An 18,478-nucleotide genomic window follows, 5' to 3' on the forward strand; every position below is an offset into this window, starting at 1 on the left:
TGAACAAAAGGGAAGCCTCCCTCCGCCTACGGGAGGGGGGACGGGTTCTGACTGTTGTTTGTGCTTATGGGCCGAACAACAGTTCAGATTACTCACTCTTCTTTATCTTGGAGTCCTTAGAGGGGGTACTGGAGAGTGCCCCTCCTGGGAACTCCCTTGTTCTGCTGGGGGACTTCAACGCTCATGTGGGCAATGACAGTGAGACCTGGAGGGGCGTGGTTGGGAGGAACGGACATAAGGGTGTCCATATGTGCACTTGGCACCAGGACACCAGTTCGATGATTGACTTTGTCATCGTTTCGTCGGATCTGCAGCCGTATGTCTTGGACACTTGGGTGAAGAGAGGTGTGGAGCTGTCCATTACCTGGTGGTGAATTGGCTCCAGTGGTGGGGGAGGATGACGGTCAGACCTGGCAGGCCCAAACGTGTTGTGAGGGTCTGCTGGGAAAGTCTGGCAGAGTCTCCTGTGAGACGGAGCTTTAACTCCCACCTCCACCAGAACTTTGAACACATTCCGGGGGAGGAGGGGGACATTGAGTCTGAGTGGGCCATGTTCCGTGCCTCCATTGTTGAGGCGACTTATCGGAGCTGTGGCCACAAGGTTGTCGGTGCCTGTCATGGTGGCAACTCTTGAACCCGTTGGTGGACACCTTCGGTGAGGGATGCTGTCAGGGTGAAGAAGGAGTCCTATCAGGCCTTTTTGGCCTGTGGGACTCCAGAAGCAGCTGATGGGTACCGGCAGGTGAAGCGGCATGTGGCTTGGGTGGTTGCTGAGGCAAAAACTCGGGCGTGGGAGAAGTTTGGAGAGGCCATGGAAAAAGACTTCCATATGGCTTCGAGGCAATTCTGGCCCACCATCCAGCGTCTCAGCAGGGGGAAGCAGTGCAGCACCAACACTGTTTATAGTGGGGATGGTGTGCTGCTGACCTCAATTCGGGACATTGTGGGCCGGTGGGCAGAATACTTCGAAGACCTCCTCAGTCCCACTAACATGCCTTCTGTTGAGGAAGCTGAGCCAGGGGACTCTGGGTCTGACTCTCCAATCTCTGGGGATGAGGTCGCCAAGGTGGTTAAAGAGCTCCTCGGTGGCAGGACCCCGGGGGTGGATGAGATTCGGTCGGAGTTCCTTAAGGCTGGATTTTGTAGTGTTGTGTTGGCTCATGCAACTCTGCAATATTGCATGGCCATCGGGGGCAGTTCCCCTGATGGCCATGGATTTTAGATATCTACAACATAAGGTTTGTATTATCTCACGTCAGAGGGTACTGTAGACCAGTTTGGCCACGCCTATGCGTGATTCCACTGGAATCCAAAATTTTTAGTTGGGGGACAATTTTGGGTGACGTTTGGTGAGTTTTTGAATATGTTTAAGGCTCCAAAAAGCTGCGTGCTTTGTTGGAAAAATAAGAAATCCTGCGATTACAATAGGCCTTCACAGTGCTTCGCTGCTTGGGCCTAGTTAATAAATTCTGTCTTTTTGGAAGAAAAACATAAAAACAATGACATAGAACTATTTTAGCACTACTCCCTTTGAGTTAGCCTTAACTGAAGAGAAAGAGTGTTTAAAGGTGTGGTGCATTCACTGACCTAACAGAGAGAGAGAACTCTCCTGGAGCTGATTCACTTTCCCTCACTAGAAACACTCCAGTATCCTGCCAGCACAGTCGTTGTTCAGCCTCCAGTCTTGATATTGCTCCTGCAAACCAGCTAAAGAAACAAACAGAAACTATTAACTTAACTGCAGATGATTCTTAGCTAAATCATGTTTAGTTTTAGTGAAAAGTGATGGCTGTGACACATCAAATCTAGAAAATCATCAGAAAAAATTAGTGTTTCTTATTAACACAATTTGGATAATAGATTATTTACAGATGAGGGTGCAGAGAGATGTAGTTCTTAGGTATGAATCCACGTTTCCCCTCAATCTCAGCTGTGAACCAGAAAGAGTCTTCCTCCATTTCTACCACCTACAGTGCAAATCCACAACCCTCCGTTACTCCATGTGAAGATGTAGAAAAACCATTCAAATATGCAGAGATATGCAGCATGTCTCCATTCTTACCTTGATGATGTCTCCTTTCTGGAAGCTGATCTCATCTGCCTCTGATGCTGTGAAAGAGAAGAGAGCCGCAGCCTCCATGGTGCACAGTGAGCATCCACCACAGTTTTACTTCACAAGTGAGTAGAGTGGAGTGGAGTGCAGTGTAGCGCAGCACAGTGGAGAGATGGCAGGGTGAGATAATCAGCATGTTTGTGCTGACCTGCTGCAGCTCTGAAGTTAATGGTGAGCGATTCTGAAACATGGGTCACTGTGTTCGTCCATGTGATGGAGTTGTGGAGAGGCTGTGAGCATAAAGAAGTACTGACTGCTCTCTCAGTCTCCATCTGAGCAGTGTGCACCCTCCAAACGCTGGGCATTTAACAAAGAGTCTCTAACCAAGGGACAGTGGTGACATGGAAAACTTGACACAGAGGAAGAAATGAAAATAACCAAAAATAGACAGAGCAATGACCTTTTCTTTTAATAACAGACACAGATAGGCATTAGAGGCATTAGAGTTCCAGTGCATTCAGTTACTTTAATTAGTTTCCTCTCTTGCTCTAGGTGAAGGATGACACTTTTTCATCTGATCCCTCCCTGCCTATGCCTGCCCTCCTTGCTCTGTTTTTGTCACTTCACTCATGTCTTTGTTTTGTCTGAATGTTGCCATGTGCCCTAATGTGTCCTTTCCTCTTTTTGTTTTATTTTGTTAGAAACTGTGGAGTACTCACTTTTAACCCAGAAAAGGAGTTAGAACAAACTTGGAATCCAGAGACTCTAATTTATTAGTTTATTAGTAACTCTTTAGCTTATATTTTAGAAACTGTAGAGTACTCACTATTTAGACCAATATTAGATTATTTTTTAGATTATTATGCGGAGAGACTCCTATTATTGCAACCCAGAAAATGAATTACAACGAACTTAGAGTCCAGAAAAAAATCTTCCAGAACAGGAATACTTAGTTTTTATTATTACTTAGAAACTGTGGAGTACTCATTACTTTTAGAGCACAAACAAAATATGCCTTTATTTCTTACCATCTTCAACATAGAGCCTTTAAAACCACAAAATAAAATCTGAATATTTTTCTAGAAAACTCTGGTGCTGACCTTTAAGTTTAAGCTATGATGCTTCCCAAATATTAAATTCCTACATGTTTATAGGTTCTCAGCCATCCAGGACATGGGGGAATAAATAAATAAATAAAAGTTTAAAGTTATCATTTAAATAACACATGACTTGTATTGAGAATCACTGCAATAAATCAATATTTTTGAGGAATTTTATTAAGTGGAGTTACTTATTAAAATTTGTTTTTATATAGAGCCTTAATTTTTTGTAAAGATGTAACAGAGATTAGATCTGTGACACTAAACCAAACTCACATCTAAGCAACATTTGAATCTTAGTTTGACTTCTATGAGTCTCAACAGGTTGTTTACTGAGGAAAAACACTGGTTATTCATTACTACTTACTAGACATTTTTGATGGTTCAGCTTGAACACACACAAACAAAAATTAAACCACATTTTACAATAACTTTGCCGACCTCCCCAAAATTGCTCTTAAAAAATGTCCCTGTTTATCAAACTCACCTAAATGCACTGAAATCTGATGACATTCAGTTATTTAGACCAGGAAGCATCAAACCTAATGTTTTTTTTCATGATTTCAATTTTTTTTTTGTTTGAACGTAAAAACTGAACTGCATTTATCATCAGACAATAACATAAACAAAATAAAGAAAATAAAAATAAAAAGATGTGAAAACTTCACTCTAATGTAAATAGGACTCTTCCTCAGTTTTTGTCTCATAAACATGTAACACATCAGTCTGTGTACCGGAGTGCATGAAATGAATCTTTGGGGTCATTTCATTCTCACTAAAAAAAAGAAAACAGGGTTGGATCAGCAGATTAACTCCAAACAGGTTTGATTATTTTAAGGTGATCAAGGTGTGTAGACAATCACACATACATAAGTAGCTGCATAAAGGTGAGCCATGTAAATGAGGAGCGCTTTGTGGAGAACATCCCCAGTGGAAGGATTCAGAGGGAGCGACTGATCAGAGATCATATTGATCTGCTGGGAAATGATGATGATGGTTTATTAGCATTTAGATTAATCCAGACTGATCATCCTCGAGCTCCGAGCAGAACTTAAAGAAGGAGCCGTGTGGTACCGGAACCGGTCCAGCTGCAGTCATCCTTCAGTGGAGCCACTCGCTTTGTGTAAATGCGCCTTTATGGACGGAAAGGATCTCTATTCTGTAAATGTACAACTTCTGCAGATGATTCCACTATTGAGAATAAACGTCCACATTCCNGAATTACAACGAACTTAGAGTCCAGAAAAAAATCTTCCAGAACAGGAATACTTAGTTTTTATTATTACTTAGAAACTGTGGAGTACTCATTACTTTTAGAGCACAAACAAAATATGCCTTTATTTCTTACCATCTTCAACATAGAGCCTTTAAAACCACAAAATAAAATCTGAATATTTTTCTAGAAAACTCTGGTGCTGACCTTTAAGTTTAAGCTATGATGCTTCCCAAATATTAAATTCCTACATGTTTGTAGGCTCTCAGCCATCCAGGACATGGGGGAATAAATAAAAGTTTAAAATTATCATTTAAATAACACATGACTTGTATTGAGAACCACTGCAATAAATCTATATTTTTGAGGAATTTTATTAAGTGGATTTACTTATTAAAATTAGTTTTTATATAGAGCCTAAAGTTTTTGTAAAGATGTCGCAGAGATTAGATCTGTGACACTGAACCAAACTCGCATCTAAGCAACATTTGGATCTTAGTTTGACTTCTATGAGTCTCAACAGGTTGTTTATTGAGAAAAACACTTTGGTTATTCATTACTACTTACTAGTCATTTTTGATGGTTCAGCTTGAACACACACACACAAACAAAAATTAAACCACATTTTACAATAACTTTGCTGACCTCCCCAAAATTGCTCTTAAAAAATTTCCCTGTTTATCAAACTCACCTAAATGCACTGAAATCTGATGATATTCAGTTATTTAGACCAAGAAGCATCAAACCCGATGTTTTTTTCATGATTTACATTTTTTTTTTGTTTAAACGTAAAAACTGAACTGCATTTATCCTCAGACAATAACATAACACACAAAATAAAGAAAATAAAACTAAAAAGATGTGAAAACTTCACTCTGATGTAAATAGGACTCTTCCTCAGTTTTTGTCTCATAAACATGTAACACATCAGTCTGTGTACCGGAGTGCATGAAATGAATCTTTGGGGTCATTTCATTCTCACTAAAAAAAAGGAAACAGGGTTGGATCAGCAGATTAACTCCAAACAGGTTTGATTATTTTAAGGTGATCAAGGTGTGTAGACAATCACACATACATAAGTAGCTGCATAAAGGTGAGCCATGTAAATGAGGAGCGCTTTGTGGAGAACATCCCCAGTGGAAGGATTCAGAGGGAGCGATTGATCAGAGATCATATTGATCTGCTGGGAAATGATGATGATGGTTTATTAGCATTTAGATTAATCCAGACTGATCATCCTGGAGCTCTGAGCAGATCTTAAAGAAGGAGCCGTGTGGTACCGGTACCGGTCCAGCTGCAGTCATCCTTCAGTGGAGCCACTCGCTTTGTGTGAATGCGCCTTTATGGACGGAAAGGATCTCTATTCTGTAAATGTACAACTTCTGCACATGATTCCACTATTGAGAATAAACGTCCACATTCCTACTCAAAGACTCTCTGACACGCTGTCTGTCTTTAAATCCTGGCTGGACGTGCTACTGTTCTAACAAGCATTTGCACGATCTCTTTATTTATTTTTAATTTGGATTCTTTTTTCTTTAAAATGTATTATTTTTTGTTAGGTGACCTTGTGCCCTGAAAGCACATTTCACGTAAAATATAGAATTATTATTATTATAAATACTTATACTGCAACAAACAAGGACGTTGCCATGGTTTCTGCTTCACGTGAGGGCAGACTTCCGGTTATTTATACTAATTTACATATGAATTTATGAGTGGCGACAGGCGGACCAGCAGCTGTGCTCAATTTCCCGAAAATTAGGATTTATAAAGGAAAGGAGCACAGCCACATGCATGCGCACGGCTTTATGCATCCGATTTTTTTTTGTGCACAGCACTTTTCTAAATTTGTACGTACGCCAAGTTTTAGTGTGAAAACTGCTCACTCTTTTATGAATGAGGCCCCTGAAGAACAGAAGCTGTTCATCAGAAGAACAGCTTCTGTTCTTCTGATGCAAGATGAGGTGTGGTTGTAAAACAGTGTGTTTCTAGTGAAGTGCTCTGACCTGCTGGGGTAATGAATGACACTAAACAACAGAATAATACACCCTAAGTTAGATTTCATGTCAAGTCTTGACCTCTAAAAGAAAGCATCACAATTGGAGTAATAATAATGTCCTGGGACCATATACTCCTTTCATGTTGAGCTGTATTTAATATTGTTAATCCCCCAATCTAGTGGACTTGAACTTCCTCCTCTTTCTGCTCTTTGGTCCTGCTCTGCATCCATGAAGCATCCTTTCCAACTCCTCTGGGATTTGATATCATTGTTGAAGTATTATTTTAGTTTATTAGATGGTAATCAGCTCCTCCCAGTTATAAAAACAATACTTTGATGTCACAGTTACACATCATAGCAACTGTCCAAAAGTAAAAAAGTAAATACCAAAATTCTTCCAATTCCTAAGCATGTAAAACTAGAGGGAATAAATATCTCAACATGCAACGATACAACTAAAAAAAGGGAGGTGATACTCTTTACATCAATTCACCATGTTGTAATGAGTACAAACTATGTAGCATCTAGTATCACAGTACAGTCACAGAGGCTCATGAATATCCAAAACTCTTCCAATTGCCCTCTACAGAGGATCTTCTGGTCAACTGGCCATCTGGCCTGTTGACCAGAAGCCTGTAGTGACTGCCTTAGCAGTCACTACAGGCTTTGTTAGCTGCAGCATTGCAGATTGCTGCAGAACATACTGTCACAGATTGTCTCATAACATACTGTCACCAAATAGTGACAATTTCAATATATATGTAAAAAAAAAAAAAAAAAAGATTTTTTTCTAAAAGTTATATGCTGCAGCTTTAAATCAGCATGTATGACCTATTTGATTGGACTCGTTGAAGATGGTTTGTTTCTGTGTGTCTGGCTGTTAGTAACAGTCCATTACGAGCTCCTGCCGTGGGTCCTGACCAGGCGGAGAGCTAGCAGCAGCGGCTGTTAGGATGTCCTGGAGCAGAGAGAGGGGAGAATTGTAGATGTGGTCGCTGCTTTGGGTCAAGATGCTCAGCTTCTCATCTAAATCCAGGACCCTCAACACCTCACACACACTAACACACTCTGGGTCAACACTGGCACATATGCCTTCCTTATCTGCCTCACTGCAAGCTTCAGAAACAACACAGGTGTCCTTCCCCATTTCCTGGATCTTTCTGACCTGCTGCATCACGCTGGCTCCAGCCAGTTGACAAAAAACTCTGGTGTCTGCTGTGTTATCCATCACAGGACAAACAATGCCTCGGAGCTTTAGCAGTAGCTGGCAGGCCTTCAGAGCAACGGGCCTGTCACAGTCAACCACACCACACAACAGAGCTGAGACCACTCCCCAATCGACCAAATTCTTCAAGCTGCTGAGCAAGTCTGACTGCTGACCTGCAATGGGAAGTCTGTGGTCTTGGTCAGACATCACAGCATAAGGATGAGATGGCGAAGGATCCGAAAAGGCTCGGTCCAGCACCAATTCTGCCAACTCCAGGGTGTGAAGTTTGACCTCCCAGTCCAGATCAGCGACACCCTGAGAGAGGACAGTCGGCACAGACTGCATGAGGAGCCAGCACGAGGAAGGCGAGGAACAAGCGGAGAACCAGGCAATGAAGTACTTCACAGCAGCCCTCCTGGCAAATCCCTCCGAGTCCTGGAAGAGAACTTCCTGCAGCTGGGTTACTATGTCCTCCTGGAAGGAACAAAGAACTTCAGGTCATGAAAAATGTCACAGTAAGAATGTTGGGTGGGATTGGAAAATCTGCTGTTGTTTCTGCCAACCTGCTCCTGTGTTAATGCTGTCCCGTCCTGCCAGCTGGGTGTCAGTGTCTGTGCCAGAGCAGAGATGGAGCTGGCTCTCACATAGCTCTCTGGATCCTGCAGCGCCTCCTTGAGGAGAGGAACCGTAAAGCTGCGGCCGCCCAGGAGAACATCTGATGGTTCCATCTCCTGTTCAGTGAATGCCCAGCATGAGGGCGCCCCCACCAAGTGACCCAGAAACTCCACCGTGGAGTCTCTGGCCTCCCAGCGAGTGTCACAAGCTCGCTTTCTCACCGCCTGGATGAAACCTAGCAGCGAGGAGAGAGGAGATCCTATTTGTCTACACATGCTTCCTGTCACACAGGGCCAAATCCAAGAGCTGTACCTTCTCTGAGCTGGTCTGTGATGCAGGACAGATCTGGACAAACACCCACCCACTTTATCACAGCCTGGTAGGACTTCTGGAGCACCTGGCGCATAAACACAAAGATATTTCAAAGACATAAAAAATAGGTCAAAACAGGCATTTCTTCTATTTTAGTTCTCAACTTTGAAAATGTTTTATGTTGCGATACTTTTCAGAGAACTTTACTAGAGATAAAACCTGAGCAGTCATCATGATCTGGAATTATCCACTGGAAGGGAACTGGATAACCTTTAGCAATATCAGATCTGACTGGTGACCACATGGTCATAAACAGAACAATATGATTTACAGATGGGTCAGATTCAAAATATAGGTTTCAATTTGAAACCTGCTGCTGCAGAGGAAACCAAGTAAACAACATTTAATTTAGGGACGAGTAAACCAGCAAGAGGTACTGGGAGTTGAGTTTCCTCAGGGACTCTGTCACTGATCGGATCCAAACATCACTAAGATAAAAACAAAAACAGATCCAACTTGAGCCGCGCGGAACACCATAACTATCTTCAACATGCAGAGAGGAGCAAAGATGGGTGGTGCAAGCTAATTCTTAAATAATCAACTGTTCTTCTAGGAATCATTTTGTGGATAACAAAATGATTATCCACTTGTCCCTTTTCAAACCAAGGAACAAGGTATAAAAATGAATCGACAGGTAGAATCCAGCATAATTACATGTAAATATTCAATTATGTGTCACTACTATAACAAATTAAACTTAAAATCCTTTAAGTATTTTCTGAAATGCAGGGGCACCGCTAGGAATCTTGGGCCCCATGACAAAAAATTAAATTGGGCCCCCCTGTGCAGCTGCTGTTACAGTTTCTTGAGTCTATCTGACCCATGAAAAGCGTCACAAAGAAAGCAACTGCCTTGCTTTCTTTGGTCCAATACTGATACTAGCACAATATTTATTGCTCGAGAATTTTACATGCAACAGTCCACATATAGTATGCAAATAATTTAATTAAATTTTTTATTATTATTAGCTTTAGCTTACTGAAATGTCTCTCCACCAGCAACAGTCAAGGGCAATATGCAAAATACACATGAAGCAATCCAGACTCCTCAAAAATTCTATGAAGTTGCATTTTGTTCAAGCTGCAGCATATAACTTTAATAAAAAATATGGTTTTTTCCATATTTGTTCAAGTTGTCACCATGTTGTGACAGTTTGTCATGAGAAAGATAATCTGTAAAAAGATCAATCTTCTCCACCTGCTCCCTGAACTACTATTGTTAGTTAAAGTAATGCAATGTTCTGGCCAAAAACAACCAATCAGAACCAGAAGGAGGGTCTTAGTGCTGTCAGTCTACCTCATTCACTCACTGCTAAATGTGCTAATGGTGGAGAAACAACTTATTGTTACAGGAAAATTGTTTATCTGCCATCATTGGTAGCTATGCTAACTAAACTGAGCATTCACAACAGGCTGTGCTAGCTGCAGCATAGCACAGAGAAAGGGGGAGGAACGATGAGCAGCCACATGAGATTGCGATTTACAGCGCTAAAACCCGCCTCCTGCATCTGATTGGTTGTTTCTAGATAGCACTGGGAGAAGGCAGAGGAAATTATTTTTTCACAGATTATCTCTCATGTCATACTGTCATATCATAATGACAGTTTTAACAAATATGTACAATTGTTGTTTTTTTATAAAAGTTACATACTGCAGCTTTAATTTCACTTAGGAGAGGATGGGTCAGGAGGGGTGTGGGTTAGAGCTGCTGCTGACTGACTCATCTGTTAAGTGTGATAAAAGGCACAGGTAATTGAATGGTAATTGGTATTGGTATTTTTTTTTCTTTTGTTCATTAGATGTTAGTGAAATGGAGGCAAATAGTAGTCTGTAGCTAGGCTAACTGTGCTAAATGGTTGATAATCTCACATAGTGTACCCACCTCTCTTTTTGTAACAGGAAAAAAACTGTTACAAACTGACACTCTTGTCTTTTTCTCTCTCTATTTATCTATTTTTTTAAACCTGACTTTATAATTTTTCTTGGCAGCATAGTAACTACCACAGTCATTCTTATCTTCTACCGACTGCTGCTGAACACAGTCACCTTAAAGCAGGAACAAACCATTTCATGCAGATCCATGGGGGTTCAGGGCAAATATGAATGTGTGCTTTTTGGTCTGGGAGGGTTAACATTTAATCTTTACAGCTAAAAACTATTTTAGAAAACACAATATGATTAATTTTGTAATTGACAGGGCCACAATTTTTTAAAATTTCTGTGAGTCCTTGCTGAAATGTGACTATTGTCAAATGTACACAAACTTACAGATGGGTCAGATGAATGACTATTTAAATATTCAGTCAGAACTTTGAAGACCTCAACCAGAACCATCTTCACTCCTGAGAATAAACAAAAACAGGAAGAATATAAGACAAACCTACTGAACTCAGTCAGCTTTTGTTTTGCATGAAGTACCAGAACATTTTAAAATATCACACAAAGTGCTTCAAAGAGCTTACAAAGGAACAAAACAACTAAACAACCACAGCAGAAAATACAAGATTAGATATTTTAAATGTAAATAACTCCAAATTAAGCTCCTTATTTGTTGTACCCCTTTTTAGCACTTATCTTTACTTCGTTTTATATGTATAATATATGGTTGACTTCCGGTTTTTGATTTTATGCCTTTATTTTGATAAGACAACTTCTGCTCTTTAAATTATAGAACAGCAGCTAAACAACAGAAAAGAACGGAAGACAAGTTGCAACAATGTTGTTAAAATGTATTATTAGCAGCCACATTGATAGAGGCACAAGGTATGTTTATTTTATAAATAAGGATATTTCTGTTATGAGAGGTCCAACAGGCCAAAACTTTCAAACTCTCTCACATGTACTATCAAAGTCTTTCACTGTCATTTCCGAAGCCGCCTCTTCAGAAGTGACAGTAGAGCCAGCCTGCACTTGAGTTGATGTGCACAACGGCACAAGTTACGGCGCACTCCTTTACAAGCTCCTTTCAAAAATAAAGCTCACCTCCAGTTTATGTTTGATTCACACTTTAAGCTTCTTTCCAGCGGCTGTAAAAGTTACCAGTGACTTCTCTCTCTTTAGGGTGACACTGGGACACCTCTAGAAGACACCCAGTAATTGCCATCCACCTCTAAAGTGTCATTTCAAATTTAAAGCCCGTCAAAAGAAGAAATTTGTAATTGTTTTATTGTTATGTTTTTTCCCTATATGTTAACTTTGTGTTTTTCTTCAGCTAAATAATTAGTGGATGCATTAATTTGATCTGAACTTCAGATTTGATAACCAAGAAAGAATGAAAGAGTCATTTTTCTTTTAGAAAATTTTTGAGGCAACAAAGCTGAATTTGTAAATTTGGCTTCACCCCGGAAATAGCTAAAAGGCCACTCCACTTGATTTCACACTATCCTGAGCATCTTTAATTTGCTGTACTTTAAAAACCGCAACCACAGACATTTCAAATTTGAACTAGATTATTCTAAACTAGCAGAATATATGTAAACAAATGGGTGATTTGTGAAACCTTTCTTTGATTTATGAAACTTCATGGAAGGACCATTTTAGTACTATTTATCTCTGGAACACATTAAAAACACTCCAGTTCCAAAACTACAAGAACTCAACAAAACAAACATGGGTTTGATTCTTAAGTACTAATAGCTGAATAATTAAAACAGTTTGAGATTTGGGAAAACTTAATCTGATTTATGAAACTTCAATAACTGGCCAAATTAGTTATTTTTGTTTCTTCTTCCGGACTGCAAGTCTAACATCATCAAATCTGGATGTAATTTGGTGGGTGTCTTCTAGAGCTGTCCCAGTGTCACCTTGAAGTGAGAGTAGTCACTGCTAGCGAATTATTTATGGAATCAGAAAGATTTTTTTGCCTGTCAAATGTCACCAATTTTGATTGAGGTTGCACATTTGTGGTTTACAGGATTTTTTCCCCACACAATATATTTTAATTTATTTTCAGATACATAATTTCCTTTTGCAAATGAATTACAACAAAGCTTTACATTTTTACAGCCTCTTGAAATAAACTTAAAGTGTGAACCAAACACTAACTGGCGGTGCGCTTTAATTTTGAGAGGAGCTTGTAAGTTTTGGCCCATAGGCCTCTCATATTTTATTATTTATTGGTTGAAATTGTAAATTTGTTTTATTGTATATGAATACTGGTATAGTTTTTGAATAAGAGTTGATATTTTAGTAGTGAATGTTTGTTTTTGGTTCAAACGTTACGGTTGTAAAGGTGTGTTTTGGTAGCTTACGCTGTCTTACATACAACTCTTATTGTGAAATTCAGGGTTTACTTCCAATAAACCCCACTGTTCATCAGTAAAGCCACAATCCTTCATTTGGGGGGGGTCTGCTACATGAAATAATAATTAAATAACTAGAATTAAATGTCATATGAAATGTAAAAATGAACAACACAGATGTAAAAATAAAAAGTACAGGTAAAAATATTACATTTTAAAAATACAAATGAATTTACTTTAGCTGAAAGTGAAATTAAGATAAGCTATAAAGCAATATAAAAATAAACAAACATATAAATTATTTAAAATAAAATGCCTGCATTTTAAATTGTGGGCTTAGTTGCCATTATTTATCTAAACAGATAAATAGTAATGTGGAGAAAAATTAAAAAATACAATAGCGACAGACAAAATAAAACTTACAAAATTGTTCAGCATAGAATAAAATGTAAAAATACAAATTAAAAATACAGGTTTTAATTTGATTTAAGGTGAAAGTATTATGTAAGATTTAACTTTACATCATAACATTATTCCCTTTTCAAAATTATACCTAGAGTGTTGCATTGATTCTTTCATATTTAAGAAATCCTTTAATCTCCATGGCAACCATTTAGCTGTGCAAAACTCCTGGCCTTCAAGGCACAGGTCTGAGGCTGCGGTAGCTTCTGTGAGGCAGAAGCTCGGTAGCTTCTGCCTCACAGAGATCCCCTCCCTGATGCCACTCCCCCCTCCCCCCCCTTCACTCAGCTCCTTCAGACTAGCCAGAAGCAATTAGCAAACACCTGTTGGAACTACACATCAGTTGAGCTCATAGGAACTACTTCTCAGTGAAAAGCTGAGAAGTTTCTGAAAACATTGTTAAAGGCCTAATCGAGGAGCCATGTTGTGATGACTTCCTGAAGGTGGAGTTTCAGAAAGAGCAGGAGTTTTTAAAGAGACAGAGGCTCAATTTCAAGGTGTTACAAAGTCAAATTTCTTTTAAGTCATATTGCAGATTTATTGCATTTTTAATAATGGCACAATGTGTCTAGAAAATACATAATACTACCCCTTTAAGCTTGGTAAAACCTGCCTGTTGCTGCTTTTCCTGTCAGATCACCCACCAGCTTGAACACAGAGTGACAGAGAAGAGATGTTGGATGTTTTGCTGTGTTTGGAAAAGTCAGAGTTTTACCTGGACTCTTGCTGAGCACTAACAGAGCCTCCAGGGCACATTTCTGAACTTTGCTGTTTCCTGTAATAAATCTGACAACTTCAACACAGCCAGCCGATGAAGATGAGGAGTCCACACAGCACAGCCTCAGTAACAACAAAATTGCAGTAACAATTAGCCTCTGAGGACAGGGGAGGCAGTCCGAAGCCTGGGGGGGAACAGATCCAAGTATGACAGTTTCAACATGGAATAAAGATAACTGATGCTCCTTTTATCTGCTGATTTTACTCACCATTAGTGTGATCTGAGGTATGTTTGATAGACATACACAAATCATGGAGATGCAGCTTTTCCTCTTAAGCTGCTCAGTTATTAAAATTCGAAGCTCTTCTTCTGCAGGATTCGACAACATGCTCTTAAAGGGAGTTAATAAACATTTATTACACATGTAAAAACACACCAATGTCGTTTGTTCACCTGTGGAGTTCTCATCCAGTAAGGAGACACCAGTAACGATGTCCAGGGGTAGCAGCAGGACTCGAGCAGAGTGGGCGGAGAGGGCGGGGTCACTGAACATAGAGGAAGATGGACCAGATAGCAGGTTCTGCTTTAACAGGAAAATCAAAGGTTTTCTAGCTTACTGCTACACTCACCTCTGGTGGCTGCGTAGCACAGCAGCTGCAGCCTGCATAACATCAACAGGCTTCTTCATGTTCAACATGACCCACAAAAGTCGGATGAGTCGCTGCTTTGGGACACAATCGTCCCTGAGTCCACTGTGCAAATAAACATAATCCATTCATTAAAATGTAACAGTGAGGACATTAGTTTCAATAATCTATTTCTTCTTTATGAATCCTGCAAAATCTGTGCTTAAAACAAAATTATTCATTTTTAAACACTTTAAAGTTTAATGTGGAGATGTTAACACACATTTATAGTCAAAATTAAAAGTCTGATGTTTTTTACGTAAGCTTGAGTGTGGAAAGAAACTGGTCCAGCTTCACTCATTCCAATTACTTTTTTAAGAAAGTTTTTGTTTTAGTTTAAAAAATGTTTTAATATTCTACAGTGACAAGTGACATTAGATATAGTTATCTTGCAATCCATGTATACAATATTTAAATACACTAACGGGTGACTCCCACTTCCCTCCAGGAGGTTCTACAGCCTATTTGAGGTCTTTCAAGTTTTTTTTTCTTTGGACTATTCCTGTTTGCTGCTTTTTCTCGCACCACCTAAATCTAACTAATCTTATTTAAATTCCTTAAAACAAATTTCAAGGTCTTCACTCTCTAAAACTTGAAAATGAAAAACTATGTTCCCCCAGAGTGCTGCAGAAAGCCCATAGCATGCCTTTGTTACTTCAAAGCTGGACTACAGTAGGACTACACATTATGTCTCTAAAATATATTCATCTTAACAGCCCAGACAGTATGCATTTCGCAAAGAACTGCTTTGACTGCAATAAATGTTAGCTTATCCACTCAGCCTCGCTATGCCCACAACATATTTGATTGCAGCATAGAAAGTTTTAAAAGGCAAATGAAGGATCTGATGAAAATTACAGAGAGATCATATTTCTCCAATATTAGCTTCCCATCCCTGATGTGATTGATCCATATGGTCCTTACAGAGCACTTCACTCTCAGACTGCTGGTTTACTGCTGCTTCTTAGAGGTTCTAGCACAGGAGTGGGCAACTCCAGGCCTGGAGGGCCGGTCTCCTGCAACTTTTAGATGTGTCTCTACTTCAACACACCTGAGTCAAATAATGAGGTCAGTAGCAGGACTCTGGAGAACCTGACTGCACTGAGGAGGAGATTCAACTATTGGATTCAAGTGTGTTGGACCAGGGAGACATCTAAGAGTTGCAGGACACCGAACCTCGAGGACCAGGATTGCCCACCCTTTTTCTAGCAGTAGAATGAGAGGAAGATCTTTTAGTTCTCAGGCTTCTCTCCTCTGGAGGCAGATTCCAGTTTTAGTCTGTAAGAGAGACTCCCTGAAAACTTTTAAGACTAGGCTTAAAACTTTCCTTTTTGATAAATCTTAGTCTAGTTAGACTGGCTTCAGTTACCCTGAGCTATCTATGTTTATGCTTCTATAAGCAGTGGTGCCCAAAGTCAGTCCTCGAGGGCCGACATTCTGCATGTTTTAGTTCACTCCCTGCTTTAACACACCTGGATCAAATGGTGTCTCATTAGAGGCCCAAGGAGAACATTGACTTGCTGAGGAGGTTGTTACTACCACCAGGGAGAGAATAAAACATGCAGGATGTCGGCCCTTGAGGACCCACTTTGGGCACCCTTGGCTTACAAGATACACTAGCAAGTTAGCTACTGGGCTAAAACAGATCTAATGTAGATCTAATGCTGGTGCTTTAATGCTAGTGCAGAGACTGCTAGCTGCATTTAACAGCAGTTTAACACCTGATTAAATGATCTCACCTGTTTGCAGCCAGGATGACATCCAAGAGAGGAACTGTGAGCTGACTGCAGCTTGTTGTCACCAGTTCCTCCAGAGAGTTTATGACAGCCAGCAACAGTGTGTCTCTCAGAGGAGGCCCGACCCGGACCAGGAGCATGGCCAGCAGCCTGAGGATCTGCTGGCTTCCAGGAAGCTGTGAAATTTCCTTCAGAACCACTGACTTGTTCAGATAATCAGAGACCTTTGTGATTATACCACTGTAATTCTGTGTGGTTTCCATACTCGCACTGTTGTGTTCTAAGTCTCTATTTTTTGAACCATTATGACCCACAGAGGATGGAGACTGACAGAGAAGCAGGACCTGAGCGAGTGTCTGATTGGCAGCTGAAGCAACAAAAAGGCTTGAGTCTGTCTGAAGTTGAAGGAGTGGTTCAATAAGATCTGCAGACAATAAAGCAACACCGCCAGTCTTTTGTAAAACTCTTGTTAAGCAAAGTGAACAAAAGAAGGTCATACGTCCTATGTGATGGATTACCTGCTTGCGCAAAAAAACTGAGAGCTTCTGAGTGCTTCAGAATCATCTTTAGACCCTGGATCCAGCCAATCCGCAGACACGGATCCTCCCAAAGTCCTGCCTCTTGCCAGTGTTGAGGATTAAAGACCAGTTTCAATACAGAGCACTCCTACACATTAGAGAGTGTGATGGATGGATGAGAGAATGGAATACCAGGTTGGGGGCTGTTTGGATTCTTTAGTTGTACCTTCAGAACTTTAAAGCCATCTTCAGAAGCACCAATCAAGCCAGTCAGCTTCAGAGTGAAAGAAAGGATGCTGGAGCCTGAAGTGTAGTCAAAGGCCACCTTGGAGACGAAATCAACCAGACATGGACATGCCTCCAACAGAGATGTGCCTTAACGAAGTGAAAAACACAGACAAATTGAAATTGAACAGAAAACCTCTTTTATGACACTACAACCAAATACATAAATATTTTTTTTTGTTGAATTTTATGTGGTCGATCAGCACATTCCCTGCCCCGACTCCCCTCTTTTATTTTTACTGCAAAAAAAAAAACACAAACAGAATTGCAAAATTCTGAAGGGACTGTTCAATGTAAAAGAAGTTCAATATTATTTTATCTTAAGAAGTATTTATTGAATGCAGTGATTGTTATCAATATTTTAATGGTTTGTTAATGGATTTGATCAATTCAAAGAGAATATTCATGATCTTTATGTGGCCCAAAATGAAAATGAATTTGAGACCTATGATTCTGCCCTGCATGTTTGGGATTAAATCGTTTAGCTGGAAGTGTGGAAGGCACGTTCATCTCAATACCTCTCTGTCTCATACTAGGTCTTGCCAACTGCAAACTGCGTTTTTTAATGGCTTTTTTCAACCTTCACTCTTTATATAGACTAGTTTTTCTCCTGAAATATTCTCCCTGCCCAGCTGTGGATTTCTGTATGTATATATTGATGGACTCCATTTTCTAATCAGGTAATTTTTTAAGTCATTTTAATTAAGGACATAAAAGTAAAGGGAGCTAGATACAAAATACCACACTTTTCAGATTTATTTTTATTACTACGATAAAAAAAGAAGTTCAAGGGGTACAGATAGTCCTGGAACTGAATGACAACTTCAATTCTATTATGACATTTTTTTGATATAGATAGGTCTAAGCTAGGAGAATGTTGGTCTTACTGACCAGTCTGCGCGATAGTTGTAAACCAGTCCAGTAGTTTCTCCAGACTGGTATCATCGGGGAGAGAGCTTCCTGACACCAACAGAACTCCACAGACGCGGGGCAAGATGGAAACACACTGGCTGTCCATGTCTCTAGCACGTTATAAAATCTATTAATACAGACATTCGGTTTAACTCCAAGAGCTACAGATAGCTAAAATACGTCTTCGTTTGATATGTTTAATTCAGTCTAAGCTCGACTTTTTCTCGCGGGAACTGAACTCGCATTGACAAAAAAAAGTGAGACATTTTCTAGATCTATAAGTAGTTCGATGGGTTAAACAGTCAAAGTATGAGGCTGTCTACCCATCATTTTAATTTACAGATCTGGGTTTTCTTCCC

General features: G+C 39.9%; 2 protein-coding genes across 4 annotated transcripts in view; both read right to left on the reverse strand.

Annotated features, from left to right (window-relative positions):
* The window catches only part of LOC103131885 (GRB2-related adapter protein-like), a 20,091-nt gene extending 17,374 nt beyond the window's left edge, over nucleotides 1–2,717 (reverse strand). Inside the window, exons 1-3 of one of the 2 annotated variants that reach the window (XM_007543626.2) lie at nucleotides 2,063–2,717; nucleotides 1,870–1,967; nucleotides 1,588–1,707 (exon numbers count right to left, since the gene is read on the reverse strand). In XM_007543626.2, the coding sequence (XP_007543688.2) occupies nucleotides 1,588–1,707; nucleotides 1,870–1,967; nucleotides 2,063–2,140 (296 nt within the window). In that variant the 5' untranslated portion in view covers nucleotides 2,141–2,717. The remainder of the gene's footprint in view (nucleotides 1–1,587; nucleotides 1,708–1,869; nucleotides 1,968–2,062) is intronic. The other variant, XM_016666978.1, reaches the window with a different exon arrangement.
* A 4,357-nt stretch (nucleotides 2,718–7,074) lies between these two features.
* On the reverse strand, nucleotides 7,075–18,398 carry brat1 (BRCA1-associated ATM activator 1). Of its 2 annotated transcripts, XM_007543629.2 has the most exons (12): nucleotides 18,099–18,398; nucleotides 17,149–17,297; nucleotides 16,923–17,070; nucleotides 16,408–16,828; nucleotides 14,612–14,734; nucleotides 14,436–14,527; nucleotides 14,251–14,351; nucleotides 13,980–14,166; nucleotides 10,830–10,903; nucleotides 8,503–8,587; nucleotides 8,139–8,425; nucleotides 7,075–8,049 (listed from the first exon to the last, which is right to left on the reverse strand). In XM_007543629.2, the coding sequence occupies exons 1-12, from the start codon at nucleotides 18,223–18,225 to the stop codon at nucleotides 7,249–7,251; spliced, it is 2,595 nt and encodes an 864-aa protein (XP_007543691.1). In that variant the 5' UTR covers nucleotides 18,226–18,398; the 3' UTR covers nucleotides 7,075–7,248. The 2 variants fall into 2 exon arrangements, with proteins under 2 accessions (XP_007543691.1, XP_016522460.1); XM_016666974.1 differs by having other exon boundaries at nucleotides 14,251–14,527.
* Nucleotides 18,399–18,478: the final 80 nt, after the last annotated feature.

Source organism: Poecilia formosa, unplaced genomic scaffold, assembly GCF_000485575.1.
Source record: "Poecilia formosa unplaced genomic scaffold, Poecilia_formosa-5.1.2 Scaffold866, whole genome shotgun sequence".
Classification (NCBI taxonomy): Eukaryota; Metazoa; Chordata; class Actinopteri; order Cyprinodontiformes; family Poeciliidae; genus Poecilia; species Poecilia formosa.

Excerpts from the sequence above, each read along its gene's own strand:
- brat1 (XM_016666974.1), bottom strand. The coding sequence starts at position 18,225 with ATGGACAGCCAGTGTGTTTCCATCTTGCCCCGCGTCTGTGGAGTTCTG. Across the intron at positions 17,071-17,148 it reads ATGGCTTTAAAGTTCTGAAG|GAGTGCTCTGTATTGAAACT; the intron begins GTACAACTAAAG and ends TCTAATGTGTAG. Across the intron at positions 8,050-8,138 it reads CAGCATTAACACAGGAGCAG|GAGGACATAGTAACCCAGCT; the intron begins GTTGGCAGAAAC and ends TGTTCCTTCCAG.